Source organism: Pseudoliparis swirei, chromosome 22 (genome assembly GCF_029220125.1).
Source record: "Pseudoliparis swirei isolate HS2019 ecotype Mariana Trench chromosome 22, NWPU_hadal_v1, whole genome shotgun sequence".
Lineage (NCBI taxonomy): Eukaryota > Metazoa > Chordata > Actinopteri > Perciformes > Liparidae > Pseudoliparis > Pseudoliparis swirei.
In genome coordinates, this window is record NC_079409.1 from 23,718,757 (window position 1) to 23,742,830 (window position 24,074).

General features: G+C 51.8%; 2 protein-coding genes across 2 annotated transcripts in view; both read right to left on the bottom strand.

The window, feature by feature from the left end:
• Window positions 1–5: 5 nt before the first annotated feature.
• LOC130212754 (double-strand-break repair protein rad21 homolog A-like) lies at window positions 6–7,152 on the bottom strand. Its single transcript, XM_056443928.1, has 14 exons — window positions 7,045–7,152; window positions 5,724–5,913; window positions 4,758–4,887; window positions 4,398–4,497; window positions 4,211–4,317; window positions 3,852–4,049; window positions 3,637–3,762; window positions 3,317–3,442; window positions 2,884–3,107; window positions 2,094–2,247; window positions 1,783–1,928; window positions 1,404–1,580; window positions 1,224–1,307; window positions 6–918 (listed from the first exon to the last, which is right to left on the bottom strand). The coding sequence occupies exons 2-14, from the start codon at window positions 5,865–5,867 to the stop codon at window positions 727–729; spliced, it is 1,908 nt and encodes a 635-aa protein (XP_056299903.1). The 5' UTR covers window positions 5,868–5,913; window positions 7,045–7,152; the 3' UTR covers window positions 6–726.
• A 7,690-nt stretch (window positions 7,153–14,842) lies between these two features.
• LOC130212600 (exostosin-1-like) overlaps window positions 14,843–24,074 on the bottom strand; it is a 40,207-nt gene continuing 30,975 nt past the window's right edge. Inside the window, exons 3-9 of the mRNA XM_056443641.1 lie at window positions 19,302–19,518; window positions 19,095–19,210; window positions 16,496–16,591; window positions 16,111–16,200; window positions 15,852–16,012; window positions 15,607–15,778; window positions 14,843–15,227 (exon numbers count right to left, since the gene is read on the bottom strand). Coding sequence (XP_056299616.1) covers window positions 15,042–15,227; window positions 15,607–15,778; window positions 15,852–16,012; window positions 16,111–16,200; window positions 16,496–16,591; window positions 19,095–19,210; window positions 19,302–19,518 — 1,038 coding nt within the window. The 3' untranslated portion in view covers window positions 14,843–15,041. The remainder of the gene's footprint in view (window positions 15,228–15,606; window positions 15,779–15,851; window positions 16,013–16,110; window positions 16,201–16,495; window positions 16,592–19,094; window positions 19,211–19,301; window positions 19,519–24,074) is intronic.

Consider the following 24,074-nt stretch of genomic DNA (forward strand, 5'->3'; position numbering starts at 1 on the left):
TCTAGTTACCAAGTACTTAAAACACTTTATTTCAAATCTTTACAGATGTATCACAACTAGAGGTTCCCCGAAGACTAAAAAGGTGGATACTGAACCGAGAACATTACCTAGTTACATAATGCAAAAAGATGAATAAGCATAAACGTATAAGGTACAAAAAAATAAAATTCACATAAAACTGAATAGATTAACTGAATTATACATCTGAACCATGATATTCCATGCCGGGTAGAACTCCCCGATGCCGACAGATTAATCATTGATCATGAACTACAAGTGCAACAGGAGAAGATGGAGCGGCTTCACTTCTGAGCAATAAAACAGTACCTTCAGAACACGTAGAGTCAATACAGGATTCCATGTGAAAATACAGGGCTCTTTATCTAAAATCTGCAATAGTCCAGGTGAGGGCCGATGGTGACGACTTCTAAAACGAGCAATGACAATTTAATTTATAAAAAAAAGAAAAGCTTACAAATCAGTGACTGAAAAAGGGTTGTTTTATAAATATACTTGTTAAAACAGTCTGCCTCGCTCCGTTTCAAATGAACACCGCATGATTCCACCTGTACAGTCAAATCATTTCTTTTTACGTTTCCAACCCCCCCCCCCCCCCCCGGAGAAGATTTGGGACAGGAAAACACAACAACAAAAAGAAGCAAAATGTTGAGTAATTAAAAAGAAGCATGTCTGTTGCGAGCAGAGTGTCTGTGCGTTCTCCGACGTCTAGATGAGTTGGAACCTGGGCCCGGCGGTGGCCACGATGTCGCTGTAGGGCTCCGTCTGGGACACCTCGATGGCTTGCTGCTTCTTGAGGACGAGGAAACTGTAGAACTTGGCGGCGGCCTGCTTCTTGTTGTTGTTCCGGCACAACTCCAGCATGCTCACCGAGTCGGCGCCGGTCTTGGCCATGACGCGCTGAAAGAGACAGAAGCAGCAGTCAGACACATTATTATATTAAAGGTATAACAACATGGAACAATTTTCTAAACACGATGTATAGAGAAGATTTTAAGCGTAATTAAACAATCAGAAAAAGGCTTAAATCTTGTGTCCGCTTTTCTTCTCAGTAAGTTCTAACTCGACAAATCTCTGAAACCAAAGTTTTATCTGCACACAATCAAGAGAAAAAAATATTAAAATACAGCCGTCTCCGTAAAAAAAAAAATGATGTATATATATTATATAATCTGAAAAGCAATCCATGTGCATATAGTTGGTACCTGGAGGCCGTGGAGCATCTGCTGGGTTCTCTTGTTCCACCTCTTCTCCTCCTGATCCTGGTCTCCGGTCTGACCGTCCTCATCCTGAGAACGACAGTCATCAGATCTCACGGAGAAGTCACGAGAGTTTGAAATCACTTGATCCAAAGTGACGAGATGCGTCTGGCGTTCCCAACTCACCTCTTCGTCGCTGTCGTCCTTCTTGTCTTTGCTCTTCTCGTTGAGCAGGTCCAGCTCGGGGATGAGCTGGGACAGGTTGAGGCTGCTCTCCTCTGGGGGCAGGTCCACCTGGGGCACGTCTAGCCTCTGGGCCAGCACCGAGCGCTCCGCCGCATGCTGCGGCTCCAAGGGGGCCATCTGAGCACAAGAGCCGGCACACGTCAGTCCGCTGAGTCATGAGTACCGGTTCAAAAATAAAACCTCCATCCGGTAGGAGCAGCCGGATTCAACGAGTCCGATCGGGTCCGGCGGCGCCGTCGTGGTTTCCACGCCAAGTGCTCAGAAAACATCATGGAAACTCAATTACAAAGAAAAATAAAACGTCGGCGCCGGGACTCACAGGAAGTGCGGCCTCTTTGTCGACGGTCTTGCGTTTCACGCCGCGAGGGGTGGAGGGGGGGGGCATGGCCGTCTCATCCAGGGTCGTCCTGCTGCCCTCCATGGCAGAGGCTGCCAGCATGCTGGGCTCCTCCATGATGGTCTGGTCTGAGGGCGGAGGAGGCGAGGTTACACCAAGGGAACATGACGGGAACATGACGGCCTCAATAACCGAGGACACGACGGAGCTCCTATCCTCTCCTCCTCCCCTCCTCCTCCCCTCCTCCTCCCCTCCTCCTCCTCCCCTCCTCCCCTCCACCCCTCCCCTCCTACCGATGACGTCTCGGTGCTGACTCAGGACCTCCTCTCTGGGCACCTCCGGGTTCTCCAGCTCTTTGAGGAACTCATCCAGACTGTCGGCTTCGCCACCCTTCCTCCTCTTCCTCATCTCGTCCGGCACCAGAGGCGTCAAGCAGCGTGTGAACATCTGGCATCAGAGATTTAACCATTAAACTGGGAAGTTTTGTTGAAGAAAAGAGATCCACAAGTACAGTATAAACACATGGGGCAGACGGTACATGTGCACCTCAGTTCTGACTTCACTGTACGCCGGGCTAACGGCCGCTAGTGACGCTCCATGTTCACGCACAGAGCCCGGATCGTTTTAAGAACTCTTGTCCGTCAGTTTTACCGCGTCTCAATGAAGCATCGAGGCCACCCGCAACATTCAGGTTTAATTAGAAGCCCACTGATTATCCGTGTGCACACACACACGAGGATTTGAGGACTGATGCCACTCAAAAGGAAACGGGGTCTGCTAAATTATGCATCAACACGTTTCCCAGTCAGTACTCTGGCGCCGTGAGGGACCAGACTAAACTCCTCACACCCTCCCGCTCCTCAAATGTTCTCATTTTAAATCCCACACCTTGAACAGATCCTCAATGGAAGGCAGAATATTCTGACTCTACGCTTTCATTAAAAAGTGAGTCTGACCTCCTCGAGTCAGACATCTGCTGTGGCTCAGTGACGTTCCCAAAGCGGGAATACCGCTAGTCGGTGATTCTAACCACGTCAGACCCCGCTGCTGGGTGACGCGTGTGCACGTGGTTCACAAAGTCACCTTGAGCAGCCGGGCGTTCCACAGGGGCTGAGCCGGCAGAGAGAAGAGCTTCTCCACGCCGCCCGTCTCCTTCCACATCATGAGCTTCTTGGTGGGGGGGGCGAGGTCGAGGGTGGTGACGATGTCGGAGTAGTCGGACAGCTGAGCCCGGATGGTCTTACTGTCCAGCTCCTTCACGCTGTCCACGATCAGCTTCCTCTTGCGCTTCGCCTTGGTCTCTTTCACTGGAGGCGCAGAGATCAACACGCGGTCGCTCGTTAGAATTATAGCATCCATAAAAGGTAACGTTTAAAAAATAAAGTCACGGGACATCACGTGAGTCTCCCCATGCAGAGTCCCAGCAGCCCATCGGTCTGGAGCCTTCGCCATGCGTGTCGTGTGCAGATGGCGACTGAAAGCAGAAACACGTCAGCATTGAGGCGGCGGGTCGTACCAGTGATGTCGATGGGCTCCAGGGCGAAGGCCTCCTCCTCGTTGTGCACCAGGGTGGTCTGCTCCGTCTGGTCGGCCAGCGCCGGCAGCGGCTCCACCGGGCCGGAGTCGGGGCTGTGGGAACCGGCTGCACACAAACATTACGGTTCAGCGTCAACAGGACACGGCTCTCGCCGCGCAGGGCGGCGCCGAGGCGTACGGCGAGCGGGTCCACGGCGCCGGCGTGTGTGTTACACCACAATCAAGTCAATGTACTTAATTGAAACATGAGGAGTGAGACCACGCGCGAGGAAGAGCAACAGTTCAGGAGTCTCTACTCACGCGACTGCAGGTTGTCGAAGTCGTCCTCGTCGTCCCCGTGGTCCGGAGGCATCAGGACACTTTCTGTGATGGCCGGAGGGTCGTCAAAGATACCGCCTCCGTCCTCAGAGCTCAGCAGCTTATCGACTGGGAAATGGCAACATGGGGGAACTCTTAATAACGTGAATCATACAAATCTCACCGAATATCTAATGCCGAGGTGAGAAGCAGCTCACCCAGCATCCCCCCGTCAGTGTTGCCCAAGGAGGCGTCTCCGAAGTCATCGTACTCCATGTGGTTGGACTTGTTGGGCAGCGCGGCCGGGCCGGGCTCGGCCTCCAGCAGCAGGTTCGAGGCCGAGGCTCCGTGCATGATGTCCTCCTCGAACGTGCTGGCGTCACGCATCATTTCTCGGTCGTCCATCCCGAAGTCGGCTGAAGAGCCGACGGTGGACATTATGAGATGATGGTTATATTATTCTAATAATGAAATGCTAGATCTAAACTCCATCGCCCCACATGCAGTATAAAACACTTCTATTGATATTTACATTCATCTCCTCACACATATTTAACAGGGGGTGCCAGTGTCCTACCGAAGTCATTGTCCTGCAGGAGGCTGAGGTTTCCAACGTCTTCCCTCATCGTGATCTCCTCTACTCGGCTCTGGTTGAGGGTAAACTGCTGGGCCACGTCAATGTCACTGGTAGAAACACACAAAGACGTCCACAGTGAGCACAACGGCTGCTGCTGCAATGACAGACAAAGTCCTAGTTCACTTACTCCAAGTCTGGAAGCGGCTGGTCAAAGTCGTGGAACTCCTCGGGCAGGGTGATGGCATTGTAGGCCGCCTCTCTGTTTTCCTCGGGGAGATCCACCACACCTGAAGAGAATAATGTGGTTACACAATACACACAATCTCCATCACACACCTCACAACGACCGCCAGTCGGGTTTTGTTTGGGGAAGCGAACACAAAGAAGTCCATGAAAGAAGTTCATCGTTAGTCTCGTCTAACGCGGCGCCTTCCTGTCTGTTTGGTTCCGTTTCTCTTCCGCCTCGCGGCAGCTGCAGTGCAGCAGAACCAGAGATGTCCAGAAAGCACTTAACTCCAGCACGAGTTTGGCGTGTCGCCTCTCTTACCCGGCCGGAACGCCATCTTGATCTTGATGAAGGCTTCATTGCAGTCAGCCAGCAGGTACTTGGCCTTCCTGTGGTAGATCCTCACCACCCCGAGGAGCAGGTGGCCTGATGTACGGAGCGCCATCTTCACCTAAGAGGAAGGAACAGGAACCATTTAACAAAGACACGTCCCTTCTTGGCTTAAAAAGACATGCATCATCAGCATATAACACAGCACTGAGGGCTGGACAGGGGGAATTAAACATTTTATGCAAGAAATGCAATTTGTTGTTTCAATAAAGAAAAACAATGTTAAACTATAACAGCAGCACGCATGAACTATGCTGTAATCTGCTTCCATTAATTATCTTTCATCATTAAAATTACCATTTTTAATAATTGGGGAGACAAAAATAAAAGCTGAACAAAGCCCGGCAAGACGGTAGGACCTGGACTACATGCAAGAGGATCTGGACTACATGCAAGAGGACCTGGACTACATGCAAGAGGATGTGGACTACATGCAAGAGGACCTGGACTACATGTAAGAGGACCTGGACTACATGCAAGAGGACCTGGACTACATGTAAGAGGACCTGGACTACATGTAAGAGGATCTGGACTACATGTAAGAGGACCTGGACTACATGCAAGAGGACCTGGACTACATGTAAGAGGACCTGGACTACATGCAAGAGGACCTGGACTACATGTAAGAGGACCTGGACTACATGTAAGAGGACCTGGACTACATGCAAGAGGACCTGGACTACATGCAAGAGGACCTGGACTACATGCAAGAGGACCTGGACTACATGCAAGAGGACCTGGACTACATGCAAGAGGACCTGGACTACATGCAAGAGGACCTGGACTACATGCAAGAGGACCTGGACTACATGCAAGAGGACCTGGACTACATGCAAGAGGACCTGAGCTCCATGCTCCGCAGCGTGACCAGGGGATGCTCGTCTCTGCTCTCGTTACCTTCGGTGAGATGATGCTCTCCACGCTGCTCTCCAGGTTGCATTCAAAGACGTGGGCCTTGGTCAGCTTCTTGTCCCAGTGGGCCGCTAGCCAGATCTTGGCCAGCGGCCCACGTTTGCTGAGGACAAAGTGGGCGTAGAACATCGCCACGGTTGCCCTGGCTCACACACGTACACTGTGGGATGCTCTCCTAGACACAAAACAATGACGCAGTGGTTAGATATAGAAGATGAGATCCTAAAACAGTCAGGACAAAAAGCTAAACTTTTTTTAATTTTTTTTATGCAAGACAAACTTGCTGGTTGCTGCAACATCTAACAACATTCTGCAGTGACACCGATGCTGTGTGGAAAACTGATATGAGCCGTTAGCAGCAGCTTGACTACTGCACAGCATTATGCTTAGTCAGAGACGACATGTGGATGTTTTCACTTATAATCTTTACAGTGATCAAAATGCCCTGGGGGGGGGGGGGGGGGGGCAGTTATAAGCAACCCTGTAGGAGTGCTGGCTGGTCACAGACCATCAAAGTGCCTCATGACGTCAACATGGCTCGGGGGGAGCCGGTAGTCCCTGACAGACGGAGGTCTCCGGTTCATTGAAACATTGAACTCGTTTCCTTCAGCCTGAAACCTCAAAGCTCGTCTTTTGTCTCCTGAGCTTGATCTGGTCCTCGGTGACTCTCACACGTCCCGCCGGCTCCCCGAGAGCCCGCAGGACTCGATGTACAAACTGTATAACAAAACTATTGTAATCAAAACAAGCGACGACTTTTCACAAGTTCCGCCTATTCTTCCGGCAGAAAAACATTGTAAATGCACATGACTGCGGATCATCACTAACTGTTCACTTACTCCATAATTAATTCAGAATGTTGCACAAGAGTTTATTTAAAAAGACAAAAGGGCGCGCGGGGATGCGGCGCGAGGCACCGAGTGCGGCGCAATGCGTGAAGCGCGCCAAGCGGCGGCCGCGCCAGCAAATAGTCGACGCCATCCAGCGGATGAGCTCAGGCTACATTAGCCGCCAGCTAACTACAACACGAGCACTGGTAGACGAGTCGTACCCATTTAAAGTGCATTTACTTATCATATAGCTTTACTTAAACAGCGGGGGACGCAGTGAACGAGTGAACCCTTGGATAAAGCCCGCCGGAACCAGCCAGCGGTACTTTCCCCTCAGAACAACTGCATCGTAGCTGGCGGCTAACGGCTCCGGGTCCAGTGAAGGCCGCGGCGGGTCCGCGCAGACGTGCATGCTTCGTTCCCCTCGGAGAACACGCAGAACCCTGCGGACACGCGCCCACTGCAGACACACTTACCGACGGCTCCCCCTTTACAGTGAAATCCCGGTGATTATGTGATTTCTCCCAGCGAATTCTCCCCTGTTGTACTCATTAAAACAGCCAAGATGGCGCCAGTCGCCTTCCTCCCGCTCACCGCTGTCCTTTTAAAATCGGCAGGATGTTTACAGTCAAAAAATGGCGGAGGAGGAGTCTGCGAGTCCGCCGCCATCCCGCCGCGCGCCAACAGGGGGCGCTGTGGTGCGCCCCGGACACATGCGCGAGAAACCAATCAATATGAGCAAGAAACACTGTGTGTGTGTGTGTGTGTGTGTGTGTGTGCGTGTGCGTGTATGTATGTGTGTGCGCGTGTGTGTGTTTTTTTCTTGTTTTCTTTCAACATGCAGTACACATCAGATCAGGATCAGCTTCATTGGTCATGTACGTGTGCACATACATGTCATGTGACTGGTTACATGTACGTGTGCACATACATGTCATGTGACTCTGGTTACATGTACGTGTGCACATACATGTCATGTGACTCTGGTTACATGTACGTGTGCACATACATGTCATGTGACTCTGGTTACATGTACATGTGCACATACATGTCATGTGACTCTGGTTACATGTACATGTGACACATGTCATGTGACTCTGGTTACATGTACGTGTGCACATACATGTCATGTGACTCTGGTTACATGTACGTGTGCACATACATGTCATGTGACTCTGGTTACATGTACACATACATGTCATGTGACTCTGGTTACATGTACGTGTGCACATACATGACATGTGACTCTGGTTACATGTACATGTGCACATACATGTCATGTGACTCTGGTTACATGTACATGTGCACATACATGTCATGTGACTCTGGTTACATGTACATGTGCACATACATGTCATGTGACTCTGGTTACATGTACGTGTGCACATACATGTCATGTGACTCTGGTTACATGTGTGCATACATGTCATGTGACTCTGGTTACATGTACGTGTGCATACATGTCATGTGACTCTGGTTACATGTACGTGTGCACATACATGTCATGTGACTCTGGTTACATGTACGTGTGCACATACATGTCATGTGACTCTGGTTACATGTACGTGTGCACATACATGTCATGTGACTCTGGTTACATGTACATGTGCACATACATGTCATGTGACTCTGGTTACATGTACATGTGCACATACATGTCATGTGACTCTGGTTACATGTACGTGTGCACATACATGTCATGTGACTCTGGTTACATGTACGTGTGCACATACATGTCATGTGACTCTGGTTACATGTACGTGTGCACATACATGTCATGTGACTCTGGTTACATGTACGTGTGCACATACATGTCATGTGACTCTGGTTACATGTACGTGTGCACATACATGTCATGTGACTCTGGTTACATGTACGTGTGCACATACATGTCATGTGACTCTGGTTACATGTACGTGTGCACATACATGTCATGTGACTCTGGTTACATGTACGTGTGCACATACATGTCATGTGACTCTGGTTACATGTACATGTGCACATACATGTCATGTGACTCTGGTTACATGTACGTGTGCACATACATGTCATGTGACTCTGGTTACATGTACATGTGCACATACATGTCATGTGACTCTGGTTACATGTACATGTGCACATACATGTCATGTGACTCTGGTTACATGTACGTGTGCATACATGTCATGTGACTCTGGTTACATGTACGTGTGCACATACATGTCATGTGACTCTGGTTACATGTACACATACATGTCATGTGACTCTGGTTACATGTACGTGTGCACATACATGACATGTGACTCTGATTACATGTACATGTGCACGTACATGTCATGTGACTCTGGTTACATGTACGTGTGCACATACATGACATGTGACTCTGGTTACATGTACATGTGCACATACATGTCATGTGACTCTGGTTACATGTACATGTGCACATACATGTCATGTGACTCTGGTTACATGTACGTGTGCACATACATGACATGTGACTCTGGTTACATGTACATGTGCACATACATGTCATGTGACTCTGGTTACATGTACGTGTGCACATACATGTCATGTGACTCTGGTTACATGTACGTGTGCACATACATGTCATGTGACTCTGGTTACATGTACGTGTGCACATACATGACATGTGACTCTGATTACATGTACATGTGCACATACATGTCATGTGACTCTGGTTACATGTGTGCACATACATGTCATGTGACTCTGGTTACATGTACGTGTGCACATACATGACATGTGACTCTGGTTACATGTACGTATGCACATACATGTCATGTGACTCTGGTTACATGTACGTGTGCACATACATGACATGTGACTCTGGTTACATGTATGTGTGCACATACATGACATGTGACTCTGGTTACATGTACATGTGCACATACATGTCATGTGACTCTGGTTACATGTACATGTGCACATACATGTCATGTGACTCTGGTTACATGTACGTGTGCACATACATGACATGTGACTCTGGTTACATGTACGTGTGCACATACATGTCATGTGACTCTGGTTACATGTACGTGTGCACATACATGACATGTGACTCTGGTTACATGTACGTGTGCACATACATGACATGTGACTCTGGTTACACTTGTGCTACATACATGTAATTTACAAATGTGTGTACAATACAAAACAACAACAATATAAAACATCAACAGTGACAATGAATCCTCTGACTCACTCATTGTTACACAACTGTTGTCATACATGTATTACCCAGGGTGCACCTGGCTGCATGTATTTGGGGACATGTCTGCCTCCTCTGCGCTCCCATCCCAGTCGTCACATCTGGCCACTCGTCTGCAGCTGATCCCATGTAGTAGCCGTGTAGTAGCCGAGTAGTAGCCGTGTAGTAGCCGTGTAGCAGCAGAGTAGTATCAGTGTAGTAGCCGTGTAGTAGCCGTGGTGGCGTGTGGTGGCCGTGTGGCAGCGAGTAGTGTGGGTGTGGTGGCCGGTGGTGGCGGGTGTGGCACGGTGGTGGCCGTGTGGTGGCCGGTGTGGTGGGTGTGGTGGCAGTGTGGCCGTGGTAGCCGGTGTGGTGGCCGGTAGCGGTGGCGGCCGTGTGGTGGCCGTGTGGCAGCAGGTGGTATCAGTGTGGTGGCCGTGTAGTAACCCGTGTTGGCAGGTGGTAGATTGTTGGCCGGTGGCCGGTAATGGTGGCCGTTAGCCGGTGGCCGGTGTAGTGGCGTTGGTAGCGGTGTGGTGGCCGTTGGTGGCCGTTGGTGGCGGTGGTAGCCATGTGGCAGCAGGTGGTATCAGTGTGGTGGCCGCATGGTGGCGTGTGGCAGCAGGTGGTATCAGTTAGCCAGTAGCCGTAATGGTGTGGTGGCGGTGTGTGGGTGTGGTGGCGGTGGTGGCGGTGGTGTGGCCGTGTGGTGGCCGGTGGTAGCCGTGTGGTGGCCCCAGTGGCCGATGTGGTGGCGGTGGTGGCCGTGTAGTGGCCGTGTAGTGGCGGTGGTAGCCGTGTAGTGGCCGGTGGTGGCCGTGTGGTAATGGTGTGGCGGCAGGTGGTATCAGTGTGGTGGCCGGGTGGTGGCCGGTGTGGTGGCCGGGGTGGTGGCCGGTGTGGTGGCCGTGTGGTGGCCGGTGGTGGCCGTGTGGTAGCCAGGTGTGGTGGCCGTGTGGCAGCAGGTGGTATCGGTGTGGTAGCCGTGTGGTGGCTGGTGGTGTGTAGCGGATGTGGTGGCGGGTTGTGGCAGCAGGTGGTATCGGTTAATGTGGCGGCCGTGTGGTGTGGTGGCCGGTGTGTGGCGTTGGCAGCAGGTGGTATCGGTGTAGTGGCCGTTAGTAGTGGCCGGGTGTGGCAACGGTTTGGGTATTGGCCGATGTAGTGGCCGGTGGTAGCGATGTGGTGGCCGTTAGTGTGGCCGTAGTGGCAGTGTGTGGCCGTAGCAGCCGTGTAATGTGGCCGTGTAGTAGCCGGTGGTGGCGTGTGGTAGCGGTGGCAGCCGTGTAATGTGTGGCAGTAGTGGTGGCCAGCCGTGTAGCCGGTGGCAGCCGTGTGGTAGCCGGTGGTGGCCGTTAGCAGTGGCCGGTGGTGGCCGGTGGTAGCCGTGTGGCAGCAGGTGGTATCAGTGTGGGCGGTGTGGTAGCTGGTGGCAATAGCGTGTGGCAGCGCAGGTGGTATCAGTGTGGCCGTGTGGTGGCCGGTGTGGCCGTGTGGTGGCGTGTGGCCGTTAGCAGGTGGTATGGGTGTGGTGGCGGTGGTAGCCGTGTGGTAGCCGGTGGTGGCAGGTGTGGTGGCGATGTGGCGGTGGTGGCCGTGGTGGCGGTGTGGCAGCAGGTGTAGTATCGGTGTGGTAGCCGTGTGGTAGCCGTGTGGTAGCGGTGGTGGCAGGTGTGGTGGCCGTGTGGCCGGTGGTGGCCGGTGGTAGCCGGTGTGTGTGGTGGCAACCGTGTAGTGGCGGTGGTGGCCGTGTATTGGCCGTGTGGCAGCAGGTGGTATCAGTGTGGTGGCCGTGTGGTAGCAGGTGGTGGCCGGTGTGGCGGCAGGTGGTATCAGTGTAGTAGCAGGTGGTGGCCGTGTGGTAGCAATGTTGTGGCAGGGTGTGGCAGCTGTGGCAGCAGAGTGGTATCGGTGTGGTAGCAGGTGGTAGCAGGTGGTGGCCGTTAGTGGCAGGTGGTAGCCGGTGTGGTAGCAGGTGGCCGTTGTAGCAGCAGGTGGTATCAGTGTGGTGGCAGGTGGTGGCCGTTGTGGTGGCAGTGTTGTGGCAGCCGTTGTGGCGGTGTGGCAGCAGGTGGTATCGGTGTGGTAGCAGGTGGTGTGGAGTGGTAGCCGGGTGTGGTAGTGGCAGGTGTGGCGGTGTGGTAGCAGGTGGTGGCAGGTGTGTGGTAATGGTGTGGTAGCAGGTGGTGGCGGTGTGGTGGCAGATTGTTAGCCGGTGTAGAGTGGTAGGTGGTAACAGGTGTGTGGCGTAGTAGCCGTGTAGTAGCAGGGTATTAGCCGTGTAGTTGCAGAGTAGTAACCGTGTAGTAGCAGCGTAGTAGCCGTGTAGTAGCAGGGGTTGGCGGTAGCAGCGTAGTAGCAGAGTAGCAGCCGTGGAGTAGTCGCACTGAAGCAGTTGGGCCCAGACTACACGCGTGTGGAGCCTCATCTGCTCTGTAGGATGCAGACCCTTCAGTCATAGCAGCAGGCCTCGGTGGACAGACCCGATGCTGCAGTCGGGTTTCACTCCTCGGTTTATCAAAAATCATTTATTCTCACTCCATTAAAACAAATAAAAGACATCTACATGTTTGAGTCTTTTCTTCTCCTGACTCCCCAGACTGGTCCTAAGGGGTTTTCTTCATGTCATTGTTGCCGTGTAGGCCCCTCGAACGGCACAGCTTCTTGCCCAAAGACTTTGGCCTAGTTGTGTGTGTGTGTCCTGTAGCTGGCAGCTCTCAGGCACCACGGGATCATCCTGACAGATGCTGTTATTTATGCAGCGTGTCTAAACCGTCATCTGACAGATTTATGTAAACACAGCAGTTTCTTGGCATAGGATAAGGTTCTCACGCACACGCACACACACACCTAAACCCGACGTGGGATTGAAGACCAGCAGACGCACCAAAACCTTCTCAGAGGCGACAGGAAACCAAACAGCGACGCAGTAAATGCACCACGACACACAATTTATAGCAAATATTTTATTCATTTATTTTTGGTTTCTTTTTATAAAATTCTTTTACAAAATTGGGCTTCCCCACCCCCCCCATCTTTCCATTGTAATCTCTATAAAAGTAGGTAAGAGGGAAGCAGGCAGAGATCCAGTCTGATCAACACTGATGGAGAAACACGACGTGGGACATGGAGACACGAGGAGGAGACGTGGAGATGATCTCAGTCCAGTGTTACACTAAATCATTCAGGAGCGTTACTGGAGAGACAAAGAAGACAACAGAGACCTGGAGCAACACAACTAGTAGAGTATTTCCTCTGAAGGCGCACACACACACACACACACACACACACACACACACACACACACACACACACACACACACACACACACACACACACACACACACACACACACACACACACACACACACACACACACACACACACACACACACACACACACACACACACACACACACACACACACACACACACACACACACACACACACACACACACACACACACACACACTTTGTGGCCCTCGTGGTGTGAGCTGAGAACACAAAGTCCCAGATGGTCTGTTGGCACGTTGTGGGAAGCAGTTCAGAAACATGAAGCTCAACAACATCATCGAGAGTCTTCCTCTGGATCAGAGACACTGACAGATGTCACGCTCCTCAGATGAGGCCCCCCTCTTGAGATGAGGCCCCCCTCTTGAGATGAGGCCCCTCTCTTGAGATGAGGCCCCTCTCTTGAGATGAGGCCCCCCTCTTGAGATGAGGCCCCCCTCTTGAGATGAGGCCCCTCTTGAGATGAGGCCTCTCTTGAGATGAGGCCTCTCTTGAGATGAGGCCTCTCTTGAGATGAGGCCCCCCTCTTGAGATGAGGCCCCCCTCTTGAGATGAGGCCCCCCTCTTGAGATGAGGCCCCTCTTGAGATGAGGCCTCTCTTGAGATGAGGCCCCTCTCTTGAGATGAGGCCTCTCTTGAGATGAGGCCCCTCTCTTGAGATGAGGCCTCTCTTGAGATGAGGCCCCTCTTGAGATGAGGCCCCTCTTGAGATGAGGCCTCTCTTGAGATGAGGCCCCTCTCTTGAGATGAGGCCTCTCTTGAGATGAGGCCCCTCTCTTGAGATGAGGCCCCTCTCTTGAGATGAGGCCCCTCTCTTGAGATGAGGCCCCTCTCTTGAGATGAGGCCTCTCTTGAGATGAGGCCCCTCTCTTGAGATGAGGCCCCTCTCTTGAGATGAGGCCCCTCTCTTGAGATGAGGCCCCTCTCTTGAGATGAGGCCCCTCTCTTGAGATGAGGCCCCCCTCTTGAGATGAGGCCCCCCTCTTGAGATGAGGCCCCTCTTGAGATGAGGCCTCTCTTGAGATGAGGCCCCTCTCTTGAGATGAGGCCCCTCTTGAGATGAGCCCTCTTGAGATGAGGCCCCTCTCTTGAGATGAGGCCTCTCTTGAGATGAGGCCCCCCTCTTGAGATGAGGCCCCCCTCTTGAGATGAGGCCCCCCTCTTGAGATGAGGCCCCTCTTGAGATGAGGCCCCTCTCTTGAGATGAGGCCCCTCTCTTGAGATGAGGCCTCTCTTGAGATGAGGCCTCTCTTGAGATGAGGCCCCCCTCTTGAGATGAGGCCCCTCTCTTGAGATGAGGCCCCTCTCTTGAGATGAGGCCCCTCTCTTGAGATGAGGCCCTCTCTTGAGATGAGCCCCTCTCTTGAGATGAGGCCCCTCTCTTGAGATGAGGCCCCTCTCTTGAGATGAGGCCCCTCTCTTGAGATGAGGCCCCTCTCTTGAGATGAGGCCCCTCTCTTGAGATGAGGCCTCTCTTGAGATGAGGCCCCTCTCTTGAGATGAGGCGCCTCTCTTGAGATGAGGCCCCTCTCTTGAGATGAGGCCCCTCTCTTGAGGCTGACCTGCTGCTCCCGGTTGGATGAACACAGCCGGCCTGATCCGCTGGAGACAAACAGAGAACAGAGCGAAACGCAACCAGAGAACTCCTGTTCAGTCCTCCTGGAGACACTCTGCTGGGGCCCCCAGCTGCTGAGTCCAGCAGACACCACGCTGCAGCCGAGGAGGGGCCTCAGGAGGGGCCTCAGAGGAGTCCTCAGAGGGGCCTCAGAGGAGTCCTCAGAGAGGCCTCAGAGGGGTCCTCATGGCGCCTGTAGCGGGGCCACTGTGGCCCGGCTCCCCCCCTACACACAAGAGAAGGGTAGGAAGGAGAAGCCTCCCCACCGGGTCCGGTTCCCCCTCTCCGCATGGGGCCCATTTGCTTCTCAACTGATGCGCCTCGTAGCCACGGCGACGCCCCGCCCCCCCGCGTCCAGAGGGCTGGGGGTCGGTGGAGGTTATAGGCGCTCGATGTCCCTGTACTTCTTCCTCAGGATGGACACCTGGTCCCGGAACAGAACCGGGTCCAGCCTCATCTGGGAGTGGACCAGCGGCATGGAGCCAAACCAGCTGGCAAACCGGTTCATGCACGTCTGACGCTGGGAGAAGTGGTCCGGGTCAGCCCACCGGGACGCCCGGGCGCTCTGGGGAGAGAGGGAGGGCGGGAGGAGGAGAGGGAGTTGGAGGAGAGGAGAGGAGGAGAGAGGAGAGGAGGAGGAGAAGAGGGAGGAGAGGAGAGAGGGAGGAGGAGGAGAGAGAGGAGGAGAAGAGGGAGGAGAGGAGGAGAGGAAAGGGAGGAGGAGGAGAAGAGGAGAGAGACATGGATAATGCATCACTAAGTCTTCTGATCTTTCAGAGCCGGATGTAAATATTCAGGAGTTTATTAAACTTTCAATTGAAATTCACAAAGTCTGATGAGCCGGTTCAACACGGTCCTGGTTTAAGTCATGTGTGGAGAGGCCACGCCCTCCACGCCCTTCAGTCATCCCCACCACTAAAGACACAGGTCCCGCCCCCGCTCACCTGTCCCATCATGGGCTCCTTGTACTGTTTCTTCTGGGTGACCTTGATGGGCGGGAGTTTAGACACGGCGGCCACCAGGAAGTTCATCAGGATGTCCTCGCAGTTGGACATCTGGTCCACCATGGCCTTCAGACTGGCCGGCAGGTAGGTGGTGTACAGGTAGTGGTAGTATCTAGCGGATCACAGAGCGGAGGTCAGCGCCGAGCCTCGGGAGGCGAGGAGACAGAAGAGGGGCGGGGCCGTACTTGTGGTAGATGGCGGCGCCGGTCAGCACCATGGAGTAGTCGTTGGTCCACTTGGACGTGTAGCCCCAGCGCTCCTTGCCGCCGTCCCAGAAGTGGCTCCGGGCCGGGTAGCCGACGATCCGGTCCGGGAAGCTCAGCCACACCGTGAAGGCGAAGTCCACCTGGAGACCGGAGAGAAACGGCGAGGGCTGAGGCCCGTGAACACGCCCACCGCACCGGGAGGACACGCCCACCAACAGCTGGCGCCCCGCGGCCTGACCTCCGCGGTGGACAGCACCGTGTCCTCGTCCAGGCCCAGCACGGCGTCCGTGGGGATGGTGTCGTAGGGCAGGAAGCGACTGCTGATCACCTGGAGGAGGAACACGGGACAGGTGAGGCTGGAGGAAGAAAGCAGCTTCAGGAGCTCCTGGTTCAACGGCTTTGAGGAGCTCTACGCTCACTGGCCATGGCTTGTGCTCCCGTTGGGACGGGAAACATAGAATATGGACTCTCTGTTCATGCCGTCTCTTGGACATCTACAGACATGTGTCATTAATGTGTTGTTAATGTTTTATTAATGTGTTGTTAATGTTTTATTAATGTCCCCCATCAAATAAACCAAAGAGAGAAAAAGAGTGTTTGCTGTGTTTGTTGTTGTTGTTTACCTTGCTCTCTCCTTCGATAACAATGATGGGCACCGAGGTGACGGGCCAGCGGTGCTTGGCAGGAAGAGGCTTGTCACAGTTCCAGAGGACGATGACCTGCACAGAGCGCGGGAGAACTCGTTAAAACTGAAGTCAGATAAACATGTGAACAGACCCCCCCCCCGGTGATGTGGAAGACATCTTCTTTCTACTGCACGACTATTTTCAGACCCCGTCACACCGCCTACACGACAGCGAGCTGCCGCCTCCGGCCGGCCGCTTCAATACAGAAGGAACAGAATCCTCCTCTATGAGTCTGCAGGAGAACCGGGGCCTTACATGTTCACGGCACCAGAGAACATCTTAAACAGCTGTTACGTCTGGACTAACAGGGTCAGACGGGTTCTGGGCGGATCTATTGAGGCGGGAACGATTCCTAACTATCTGGAGCGGCTGCCTTCATCAAGAGGTTCAGCTGAAGAGCCGTTAACCCCCGATGACCCAGACACCAGAGACCTTCTCCCTCCAGATCAACATCCCACCGGTCACTCAGGTCAGCCTCCTCCATCGACCTGACTGACCCGCAGCCCCTCTGTCCACCACGGGGTCACGAGCCTTCAGCCGCTCTGGAGCCCCCCCCCTGACATCAGAAACATGGACTCAATCTTGTTATTCAAAACTCACCTTTTGAGGCCGGCCTATGCCCGACTTGTCCCCCTATTGGTTGCTCTACTTTTTAACTGCTCTGCTTTTTACTTGTGTCCATCCTTGAACTGTTTGTAATGTGTTGTACGGCGACCTTGAGCGCCTTGAAAGGCGCCTTATAACATAAATGTATTATTATTAGGGCTGTCAATCGATTAAAAAAAATTAACTAATTAATCGCACACTTTGAAATTGCGATTAATTAATCGCGATTAATCGCAATTAAAAGTTAAAAGTTAAAAGTTCATTCTTTTTAAAGACCAAACTTCACACAGAGCTGTGTTTCAAAGAGGCTCCTACCTATAAAGTGCCAGCGAAGGTATTTAATATAAGTGGATGATAAATTGTTTCTTCAGTGAAACATCAGGTCGTAAAAATATATATATATTGAGACCCCATTGGTCCCTGTCATCTTTAACATTGTGCACAGCAGTATCAGTGGCCTTGTTAACTGTACTGCATTCACATATGTCACGTTAACCCTCCTGGAGAGCTGGGCTCATTTTATACATTAAAAAAAAAAAAAAATTCACCGTTTAACGCCTTGTGTTGCCTTGGTCATTTTGACCCCGGAATCAATAATACACCCTCCTACCTGCCTGGCGGGTTAATTTGACCCATTCAATGTTTAATGTCGGTGTTCTTTCGGTAGTCAACAAACAAACATAAAAAGTGCCTCACACTTAAACAGAAAACAATAATAATTCTAATAATTTTCTGGGTTTTAATTGCTGGCGTCAAATTAGTTAAAGGGTAAATATGTTAGTAAATATAAAGGTAACAGGAGGGTGAAACATTGAATCGAGGTCAAAATGACCAAAAGGCGAGAGAGAGAGGTTAAATATTTAATCGAGGTCAAAATGACCGAAGGCAACCTACCTTTAAAGGGTTAAAGTGTTTCCCTTCTTTTTAAAGACAAAACTTCCACAGAGCTGTGTTTCAAAGAGGCTCCTACATACAAGAAAAGTGCCAGCAATTATTTAATATCGTGGATGATAAAAAAAAATCTTCAGTGAAACATCAGATTAGTAAAAAAAAAAGAAGTATATTGAGACCCCATTGGTCCTGTCATCTTTAACACTGAACACAGCAGAACCAGTGGCCTTGGGAACTGACTGACATTCAAATATGTCACGTTAACCCTCTGGAGGCTGAGGCATTTTATACATTTACAAAATAAATTAAATTCACCGTTTAAAGTCTTTTGCATGTGACACACCTTTTGCCACGTGTTATACATCAAACATTCAGAACAATCTCAGCTCTGAAATGAGCCTCATTGTCTCGCGCCGTGTTCTCTGCTCTCTGACTGACAGGCTGCTAAATGAGCCCCTAACCTGTGAGGGTGGGAGGTCCTTTGTGATTTACTGAGTGTTCTTTGTTGTTTTCCCCGAAATGTTGACAGACAAGCGGATTGACCAATCACGTTGAAGGTTTATGTGTCGCGTTCTTTCCAAGCGCCGCGTCCCGACATGCGTCGCCCTCCGTTCCTCTGTGTATCAGAGGGAGGCGGGAGGAAGGAGGAGCAGGAGAAACCGACTGATTCATCCCGCACGAGTTTAAACTGATTTCTGCTCCTTATTTTCGGGGAGAAATGATTGTTTTAAAAACGGAAACAGTGTCAAACCGTACTGCCGCGGTTTAAAAAAAAAAATCGTTAATTGCGTTAAAATATTTTAGTGCGTTAACGCGGGCAAATTAATCGCATAGATTAACGCGTTAACGCTGACAGCCCTAATTATTATGATTATTAACTTTGTCGCTCTGACACTTCCTTCTGTTTAACTTGTCAAACAAAGCGTTCCTCGTGGGATGAATCGCTCCAACAGTTTCACGGAGCGTCCGCTCGCCTCCCGTCAGTCGCGGAGGAACCGCTGCAGATCAACGGGAGTGAAGTGGCGTCCTGTTGAATCACCTGAGCACAGTACTGGGACCTGGCCACGGCCACGAGGAGCTTCATGACCGGCTGGGACTGGGACACCAGGGCTCTGCGTGAGCAGTGGCGTGTGAACTTGGTATATGTGACTGAACCTGAAAACACGCGGGAGACACAGGGTTAAGAGGAGAGCGGCGCCGAGACTGGATCCTCTGGTTCATGAGGCCCACGGCCCGGTGGACTGACCCAGCCTCAGGTAGTAGAAGGGGAAGTCCCCCAGGTAGGTGGAGTACTGCGGCAGCGTGAACAGGCCTCCGGGCAGGCTGTTCCACATGAGGCTGCTCCTGGAGGTGTGCTGCAGGACGCGGTCCTGGAGGATCTGCAGACAGGAGGAGGGGCACAGTGACCAGCTGCTCACGATGTGTTCCTGAGACAACAACAACAACCACCACCACCACGTGCTCTACGCCGAGCCAGACACAAGAAGCCCTGCAGACGACAGCTTCATAGAGACACAATGGGAACATGAGCCTCATCCTAATGTGCACGCCCATTTGTTTCACCCCCTGTCCCACAACACGGGTGACCCCTCATGGAGCCAACGACCTCCGAGCAGCCTGGCGACCTGTTCCAGAGCGGGGTGACGATACCGAGAGGAAACGGATCGGAGATCATCTTCTCCGGCTGCGACTGCTGACCCTAACCCTCCGGCGGCCTCGCTCTCTGAGGACGAGCGTCAACGAGGAGCTACGGGACAGCCGGCTGGTCTCCACTCAGAGCTCCTCTGCTCAGTGGCTGCTGAGGTTGTGGCCGGCCAGGCTTTGCAGTGATCACCTTCGTCACCCAGCCAGCGTAGCTCCTCTGCCTCCTCCTCTCACACTCCTCTGCTCTCCCCTGGTTGTAATCCAGCCCACAGCAGTGAGACCGGCTGCTCCCCAGCAGGAGGACCAGCGCTAAATGGAATCTGACAGGAACAAACTACCGGCACGATCGATGGCCGGCCTGGGTGTTTAAAAGGGTTTGGAGGGGTGTGTGTAGGGGGGGGGGGTTAATATTTAAGGTATGGGAATTGGGTTTTTGGGAAAATTTTCCCGGTGGGGGTTTAAGGTTAAATGGGGCCCGGGTTTTAAAAGGGGATGTTTGGGGTTTTTGGGGAAAGGGTTGTAAGGTTTTGGGGGTTGGTGATTTTTGGGGGGGGGGTTGTTTGCTTTTTGTTTTGGGGTGGGGGTTTTAATTTTTAACAAAAAAATTGTGTTTTTTGGGTTGTGTTTTCCCAAAATTGGGTTGCCGGGGAAATGGTTTTTGGGGGGCCCTTGGTTTTGTTGGGGAAAGGGGTAATTTTGAGGGGGGGTTTTGGGATTTTGGGAGGTTTATTTTTTTGTGGGAAAAGGATTTCCCCTTTGAGGGGTGGGGTTTTGGCGGGTGGTTGTTGGGCGGGGGAGGGGGGGGGGGAGGGTGAGGGGGGTTTTTGTTTGGTTGAAAGAGGTCCCCGGTTTAAGGGGAAGGAGGTTGACGGGGATGGGTTTGAGGGGGAGGGGAGGTTAAAAGAGGGGAGGGTGGTTGGGACGTGGTGAAAAAAACCCGGGGAAAAAAGGGGAGGTTTGGAAAGGGGCCCCCCCGGGGGGAAAAATTAAAAAGGGGGTTGATTGGGAAATGTAGAGTATGTTGAGGGTAATGGAGGTGTGTATTCTCCGTGTGTGACTATCTTGACGAGTTGAAGAGTTCAGGAATGGGCTGGTTAGGATCGGGATGTGGGATGGTTTGCGTGTGAGATTGTGTTAATGAGCCTTGTCTGTTTTTAAACAAACAGAGGGAAAACCCAGTGGTTGGTAATGGATCTGATGGAATTTTGGACGTCGAGGGGGGAGCAGGTAAATACTGGGAAAAATTGTTCACTGAGTGTGTGCTATGGGAACCCGCAGGACAGTGAAATTCATGGCAGTGAGTTATGGCTGTCTTTCGAGGGGGTGCGGTGTGTCGACTGACGCTGTAAAGGTGTGTGATGTGGTGTGTGTGATGTTGTGAAGTGTGTCAGCTATTTCCGATGTTGAAGTGCCGAAACGTGGGTGGTGTCTGTGACATGTCTGTGCCTCGTGTGGATAGGTCGCAGTTTGTGAGGCTCGCAGGGAGAGTGATGTGGTAGTGAAGTGAGTCTGTTGATCATGGCATTGGTGATTGCGTTTGATGGAGTGATGTGGAGCGTGTGACATGTGGAAGAGTGGTAACGTGATGTGAGTATGTGTGACGGTTAGTGATGTGGGCACAGTGTGATTAGTGTGACGGTGCTGGATGTGTGGCTGTGTATTGAGGGTGTGGTGGACTGCGCGCCTGGTGTGGTGTGAAGTCCCAGTGATGTTGGAGGTGGCTGACGTGCTGATGGTGTGTGAGGCGCTGCAGGGGTGGAGGCGTGCTGCAGGCTGTGAAGACTGTGATGTGACGGTGTGTGATGTGACGGCAGGAGCGTGACGGTGTGTGATGCGTGTGTGTGACGCGTGTGATGTGACTGTGTGTGATGCGTGTGTGACGTGTGTGTGATGTGTGACGCAGTGTGATATGTGTGTGACGGTGTGTGATGTGTGTGTGACGCTTTAATGCCGATGTGTGACGCAGACGGTGCGTGATGTGTGTGTGTGACGCGTGTGATGGCAAAAGACATGTGGTGACAGTGTATGATATGGAGTGTGACGGTGATGCTGTGTATTATTAACTGACGGTAGTGATGTGACAGCAGATAGTGTGTGATAGTGTGTAATTATTAGTAATATGATGGTGTGTGGTGTGTGTGACGGTGTGTGATGTGTGTGACGTATGTGTGATGTGTGATGATGTGTGATAATGTGACGTGATGTGATGTGCGACGATGATGTGATGTGATGGTGTGATGTATGTGTGACGGTGTGTGATGTGTGTGTAGCGGTGTGTGATGTGTGTGTGTGTGTGATGTGGCCAGTGTGTGACGCGTGTGATGCGGTGACGGTGTGATGTGTGCGATGCGGTGCGCGATGCGTGTGATGTGTGTGATGCGCGTGGTGACGGTGATAGTGTGGTGATGGTGGTGTGCGGTGACGGTGTGTGATGCGTGTGTGGTGTGTGTGATGTGTGTGATGGTGTGTGATGCGTGTGACGGTGTGTGATATGTGTGTGATGGTGATGCGACCAGTGTGATGTGTGGTGATGTGTGTGTAATGATGACGGTGTGATGTGTGTGTAGCCCAATTACGGTGTGATGTATGATGTGACAGTGTGATATGTGGACGGTGTATGATATGTGTGTGATACGGTGTGATCATTGTAGCAACGATGCGTGATGGTGCGTGACAGTGTATGATATGTAGTGTGTGACGGTGTGTGAAGGTGTGTGATGCGTGATGCGTGATTTGCGGTGATGTGTGTGTGACGGTGTGTGATGGTGTGTGATGCGTGACGGTGTGTGACGTGGTATGTGACGGTGATGATAATGTGTGATGGTAGCGGTGTGTGATGTGTAATAGCAGTGTGTGATGCGTGTGCGATAATTGCGTGATATGCGTGTGTGATGGTGTGTGATGGTGATGGTGTATGATGCGATGGCGGTGCGTGATGTGTGTGATGGTGTGACGCAAAGTACAGTAATGTGTGATATAATATTAATAATGAATAGCGTAATTATATGATGTGTGTGTAATGATTATGTAATATATGTGATAATGTGTGTGACGGTGTGGTGACGGTGATGATGTGTGTGACGATGATAATTATTGTGATGTGTAATGATTAATATGATATATGTGTAGCGGTGTGTGATGCGCAGACGGTGTGATGTGGTGTGTGATAAGCGTGTGATGTGTATGTGACGGTGATGTGTGTGTGACGGTGTGGTGATGTGACGGTGTGATGTGACGGTGTGATGTGTGTGTGATCGTGACAGGTGTGATAGTGTGTGATGTGTGTGATGTGTGTGTGATGTGTGTGTGACGGTGTGTGATGTGTGTGTGACGGTGTGTGACGGTGTGTGATGTGTGTGTGACGGTGTGTGATGTGTGTGATGGTGTGTGATGTGTGATCGGGTGTGCGACGTGTGTGTGATGATATGTGTGACGATGCGTGAAGCAGTGTGTGACGTGTGTGCGTGATGGTGTGTGATGCGTGGCCGGTGGTGATATGTGTGTGTAGCGGTGTGTGATGTGTGTGACGGTGTGTGATGGTGTGATGTGTGACGGTGTGATGTGTATTGTGACGTGTGTGACAGTATGTGAGGCAGACGGTGTGTGATGTGTGTGACGGTGTGATGTGTGTGACAGTGTGATGTGTGTGTGACAGCGTAATGTGATGTGTGTATGACGGTGTGTGATGTGTGTGACGGTGTGTGATGATGTGCGGACTGTGTGTGATGCGTATGAATGCAAGATGTGTGTGATCGCGTGTGATGTGTGTGATGTGTGTGATGTGACGGTGTGTGATGCGTGACGGTAAGATGTAGCAGTGTGTGATCGCGTGTGATGCGTATGCGTACCAGTGATGTGTGTGACAATATGATATATGACGGTGTGTGATGTGTGACGCCAATTATGTGATGTGTGTGTGGACGGTGTGTGATGATGTGTGACGATGTGTGTGTGATGTGTGACTTGCGTGTGAGGTGTGTGATGGTGATGTGTGTGACGGTGTGTGATGTGTGATGTGACGGTGTAGTGATGTGTGCGTGATGGCGCGGTAATATAACGTGTGTGTGATATGTGATGTGTGTAATAGCAATTAGTGACGGTGTGTGTGAGCGTGTGTGTGATGGTGTGATGTGTGACGGTGTGCGATGTGTGCGTGACAGCAGGTGATGTGTGTGTGATCGCGGTGATGTGTGCGTGGCGGTGTGTGATGTGGCAGACGTGTGTGTGATGTGATGTGTGTGATGTGTGTGACGGTGTGACGCAGTGATGGTGTGTGATGTGGTGTGATCGCGTGTGATGTGTGCGGATGGCAGTGTGACGGTGTGTGATGTGTGTGTGTGTGACGTGTGTGTGACAGTGTGTGATGTATATTGTG